Raw genomic sequence first — 5,790 nt, forward strand, 5'->3', positions numbered from 1 at the left:
TCTAGTTTCCTGATTTGTAAAGTGGGGGCTAATATGAATAGCTTGTAATAGCACCTACCATATGCTAGGCATGATTTTAGGCACTTTAAACATATTAGCTCATTTAATTTTCCATTAGCTTATTTAAAATTCCTACTCTACGATGTAGGTAATTTATATCATTCTCCTTTCTCAGATGAGAAACTGAGACATGAAGAAGTAAAGTAACTTGGCCAAGGTCAGAATTAGTAAGTGGTAGAGCTGGGTTTGTAAAGCCAGGTAGTTGGATCCCAGAGGCTATTTACTAACCAGTGTGCTATATTGCCTCTCTATTAAATTATTGATGATAAATAACTCATCACAGTGTTTGGCACATAACATTTATTGTCAGCTAGTATTATCACTACCATCACCTGTTCTTATCTTTCTTCAATTTGTCATTCTTGCTTCTGCTAGATTGGTTGTGTAGTTCATTGCCCCCACTGCCACAAGAAACAGCAGCAACAGTGATCTAGGTTGAAATAGCCACATAATCCTTCTTCACTTTGTGTGCTTTGTATTTAAACCACAAATATGACAGAGACCTAGGAAAGGAGGACTAAACCTCTTTTCCGTAAAAGTTATATTCCTGCAATCTCCAACCCTCCAGCAACAAGCCAACAAAAACTGCATAAAGCAAAGGAGAAATTTTAGAAGTGGTAGACTTCAAGTAAAATTCCTACCATTCTTTAATAAACAGGGGTAAAAATTTCAGAAAGTAATGAAGATTGTAAAAGATGATTGAACAAAGACTTTGATACTATAATAAATTTCCTAGTCTCTACTCACTAATTTCTATCAGAATGCCAATATCCGGAAAAAAGGAAAAGAAAATTCTGTAAATAATTATTATATTCTTCTCTTAAAGTAAGCCACTGACTTCAAAATTCTCTAACACATTTGTGGAAACTTCATTTTTTTGTTTGAGATTTATTTGAATGAGCTGTTATGATTGGAGACAGTGAGAATTTCAGATTAATGTTTTGCGGACAAAAAAAAAACCTCTCTGGAAAGCTGGCAAGTGTTCATAAGTCAGCCCTAGAATTATGTAGGTTGAAGGCTCCCAGTGGACAGACCAAACATATAAGAAGGAAACCAGAGATCTGGTGCTATTACGTCCTGGCGTCTGAGAGAACGAGTAAGCACAGAATTCAAAGCATTCTGCAGCCTGAATTTTTAAGGTAAGTATGAACCATTTATATATAATTTACTTGGAAAGTAGAACATACATTAAATGAAAATATTTTTTATGGATGAACTTCTGTTTTTCCTGTGTTTTAACACTGTATTTTGCAAAACTCCTGAATTATTTAGCTGCTGTTTCTCTTACAGGAGTGTGTTAGGCAAGCTGATTTATGATAACTGCTTTAAAGTTCAACAACCAGTAAGTCTTCAAGTGGAATTTATTATTGATTCTCTTATGTTAATTTGTTAGGTCAAAAGAAAAATCTTTAGAGCAAAATAAAAGTTTTGCTCTTTATTAGGAGGTTCTTTGGATATTACACTTTTAATTGGGTAGTTTATTTGCATGTATTTTGAAACTATCTAAAGTAAATAGTGTTTCCTTTGTATGCTTATCTTTAGCTAATGTGTTCTTTTTGGTTTTAAAATAATGCTTCTAGTGAAAAAAATCACAGAAACCTCAACACTGTAACATTTGAGAGCAATGGCTATTCAGTTCTGTTAAACTGAAAAGAGAGCAAAAGAAAAATGATAAGACTATATCATGATTAGTCATTGATGTTCATTTCTCACTTCATTGAGCAATCTAAACTACTTCTACTTGAACCGAAAATAGGTTTGGCTGTTTTTTTCTTTATCTGATTTAATTGAAAATGGATTGTTTATATATTAAATAGACCAAAATTAGATATCTATATCTAAAACTAATATTCTCTATTAAAAGAAGACTTAGAAATATAAATATATTTCATAACTTCTTCTTAACTATATTATTATTGTGAAAACAATAGAAAAGTAAAACTAAAGGAATTATTTTTAATTATTAAAGACAAACCATGATTCCCCATCACAATATGTTCCTTTGGCATATTCTCTTTTAGTTTTTTATATACTTATTTTTTCCATTGCTTATGTTACTTATATTTTACACAGCTGTAGTGATTTGTATGTAATTAGTTACTTAAATAAAGCATTTCTCTATGCAATAGCAGACAGCAGTGTGGTTTCTAGAAAGTATACAAACAGAGATATATGCTCAAGTGTTTTCTGAAAGATTAACTCTTCTTACCTCTGGGTTTCTTATTTGTTTCACACATTTCCTGCCCTGACTAATCTTTTGAAATATTAATTTTCTTCAAACCTTTCAAAAATATCATAGAAAAGATGGGCAAAAGGTAGTTTTATTCAGAACTTTCAATCTCTGAAATGTCTTACTTTTTTCTACTATTAAGAAAATTATTTCTCCTTTTTCAAGAGGTAAAATCCATTTTTGTTTTACAAGGCATGGCTCTGTTTCTTAATGTTTTCTATAATCACTCACTTCTTTTTTGCTTTTGACAAACATTCAAAATGCTAATGATTCAAGGATGTCCTCAGCTCTGTATGTGTTCTAAGAGTTCTATTTTTTTTTCTCCACAGAAAGCATAAGAACTAGGAGCTGCTGACATTTCAATATGAAGGGCAACTCCACCCTTGCCACTACTAGCAAAAACATTACCAGCGGTCTTCACTTCGGGCTTGTGAACATCTCTGGCAACAATGAGTCTACCTTGAACTGTTCACAGAAACCATCAGATAAGCATTTAGAGGCAATTCCTATTCTTTACTACGTTATATTTGTAATTGGATTTCTGGTCAATATTGTCGTGGTTACACTGTTTTGTTGTCAAAAGGGTCCTAAAAAGGTTTCTAGCATATACATCTTCAACCTTGCTGTGGCTGATTTACTCCTTTTGGCTACTCTTCCTCTATGGGCAACCTATTATTCTTATAGATATGACTGGCTCTTTGGACCTGTGATGTGCAAAGTTTTTGGTTCTTTTCTTACCCTGAACATGTTTGCAAGCATTTTTTTTATCACCTGTATGAGTGTTGATAGGTACCAATCCGTCATCTACCCCTTTCTGTCTCAAAGAAGAAATCCTTGGCAAGCATCTTATATCGTTCCCCTTGTTTGGTGTATGGCCTGTTTGTCCTCATTGCCAACATTTTATTTTCGAGATGTCAGAACCATTGAATACTTAGGAGTGAATGCTTGCATTATGGCTTTCCCACCTGAGAAATATGCTCAATGGTCAGCTGGGATTGCCTTAATGAAAAATATCCTTGGTTTTATTATCCCTTTAATATTCATAGCAACATGCTATTTTGGAATTAGAAAACACTTACTGAAGACGAATAGCTATGGGAAGAACAGGATAACCCGTGACCAAGTCCTGAAGATGGCAGCTGCTGTTGTTCTGGCCTTCATCATTTGCTGGCTTCCCTTCCATGTTCTGACCTTCCTGGATGCTCTGGCCTGGATGGGTGTCATTAATAGCTGTGAAGTTATAGCAGTCATTGACCTGGCACTTCCTTTTGCCATCCTCCTGGGATTCACCAACAGCTGCGTTAATCCGTTTCTCTATTGTTTTGTTGGAAACCGGTTCCAACAGAAGCTCCGCAGCGTGTTTAGGGTTCCAATTACTTGGCTCCAAGGGAAAAGAGAGAGTATGTCTTGCCGGAAAAGCAGTTCTCTTAGAGAAATGGAGACCTTTGTGTCTTAAACCTGAGAGCAAAATGCATGTAATCAACATGGCTACTTGCTTTGAGGCTCACCAGAATTATTTTTAAGTGGTTTTAATAAAATAATAAATTTTCCCCTAATCTAATCTTTTCTGAATCTTCTGAAACCAAATGTAACTATGTTTTATCGTCCAGTGACTTTCAGGAATTGCCCATTGTTTTTCTGATATGTTTGTACAAGATTGTCATTGGTGAGACATATTTACAACCTAGAAGTAACTGGTGATAGATCTCAAATTGTAATCAATAATAGATTGTGAATAATGATTTGGGGATTCAGATTTTTCTTTGAAACATGCTTGTGTTTCTTAGTGGGGTTTTACATCCATTTTTATCAGGATTTCCTCTTGAACCAGAACCAGTCTTTCAACTCATTGCATCATTTACAAGACAACATTGTAAGAGAGATGAGCACTTCTAAGTTGAGTATATTAGAATAGATTAGTACTGGATTATTCAGGCTTTAGGCATATGCTTCTTTTAAAAAGCTATAAATTATATTCCTCTTGTATTTCACTTGAGTGGAGGTTTATAGTTAATCTATAACTACATATTGAATAGGGCTAGGAATATAGATTAAATCATACTCCTACGTTTTAGCTTATTTTTACAGTTATAGAAAGCAAAATGTACTGTAACATAGAATTGCAATCTATAATATTTGTGTGTTCACTAAACTCTGAATAAGCACTTTTAAAAAAAACTTTCTATTCATTTTAATGATTGTTTAAAGGTTTCTATTTTCTCTGATACTTTTTTGAAATCAATAAACACTGTGTATTGTTGTAAAATGTAAAGGTCACTTTTTACATCCTTGACTTTTTAGATGTGGTGCTTTGATATATAGGACATCAATTTGATTTTTATTATTAATGCTTTGGTTCTGGGTTGTTTCCTAAAATATCTGGGTGGCTTAAAAAAAAAAACTCTTTAACTTGTAATAAACCCTTAACTGACATAGGAAATGGTATCCAGAATGGAATTTTGCTACATGGGATCTGAGTGGGGGCAAAGAGACCCAGTCAATTACATGTTTGGTACCAAGAAAGGAACCTGTCAGGGCAGTACAATATGACTTTGAAAATATATACCATGGGGGTAGTTTTACCCTATATCTATAAACACTGTTTGTTCCAGAATCTGTATGATTCTATGGAGCTATTTTAAACCAACTGCAGGTCTAGATACCTCCTTCTCAGCACTACTAAAGCTCCTAAGTTAGAGGAGTGCCTAAAACTGAGTTACCTAAAGTTTACTTACATTAAAATATGAATATTAATTTTAGAAATTTGAGACTTCATTCTGTACCAGCCCTGTATAATAACAGGTTATCTAGGACCTTCCTCTGAGGTAGGTCTAAATACTGATCTCTGAGGCAGAACTAACGTTTTGGGGGCTCAGCATCTCTGCCAGGTTCCAGGATTATAGACAAAAGAATCCTGTCATACCACTTTCTGGAAAAGTCCTAATTTCATGTAATCCTTTTATTTTCAATAAAAACAAATAGCTAAATATATAACCAATTATGATGTTATGTTTTAAATAATTTTGTAAAACATCTCATATAAATAAAATTTTTAATTGGAAGAACATTCGTGCTTTTTAAAATTTTTTTAACTACTTCTAAGTATATATTCTTACCTTCACTTGTATCTGTATCCTCTGTTTTATCTCCACTGATACTACTTAGTTTCAGCTCCGATTATTACTCACCTGGCCTCTTGCCATACTGTTCAAGTGTTCCTCTCTTGAGTATTCAGCCATAATTTCCCATTAGCTATGAAAGCAAAATCCAACTTTCTTCGAGTCTGCAAGACCTTGGGAGATGTGACTCTTCCTAGTCTTTCTGGACTTTTTCTCTCTGTCACCCCTCTTCAAACCCAATGTTTAAGCACCAAAAAATGACTTAATGCTTTTTAAAGCCTAATGCCCTTCCGTGTCTCTCTGCTGTTGTTCACACAGCTCTGTCTTACTAAACACCCCTCCAATCATTCTCACCTCCTCAGGGCCTCACATTCAAGTGAT

The 5,790-nt window shown here is 34.1% G+C and overlaps 1 protein-coding gene across 2 annotated transcripts; it reads left to right on the forward strand.

The window, feature by feature from the left end:
• Positions 1-1,087: 1,087 nt before the first annotated feature.
• On the forward strand, positions 1,088-5,357 carry AGTR2 (angiotensin II receptor type 2). Of its 2 annotated transcripts, XM_003262231.2 has the most exons (3): positions 1,088-1,199; positions 1,351-1,402; positions 2,620-5,357. In XM_003262231.2, the coding sequence occupies exon 3, from the start codon at positions 2,655-2,657 to the stop codon at positions 3,744-3,746; it is 1,092 nt and encodes a 363-aa protein (XP_003262279.1). In that variant the 5' UTR covers positions 1,088-1,199; positions 1,351-1,402; positions 2,620-2,654; the 3' UTR covers positions 3,747-5,357. The 2 variants fall into 2 exon arrangements, with proteins under 2 accessions (XP_003262279.1, XP_003262281.1); XM_003262233.4 differs by lacking the exon at positions 1,351-1,402 and having other exon boundaries at positions 1,130-1,199; positions 2,620-4,255.
• Positions 5,358-5,790: the final 433 nt, after the last annotated feature.

This window comes from Nomascus leucogenys, chromosome X, assembly GCF_006542625.1.
Source record: "Nomascus leucogenys isolate Asia chromosome X, Asia_NLE_v1, whole genome shotgun sequence".
NCBI lineage: Eukaryota > Metazoa > Chordata > Mammalia > Primates > Hylobatidae > Nomascus > Nomascus leucogenys.

Bases quoted from the DNA above. Each gene is read 5' to 3' on its own strand.
- AGTR2 (XM_003262231.2), top strand. From the start codon at position 2,655: ATGAAGGGCAACTCCACCCTTGCCACTACTAGCAAAAACATTACCAGC.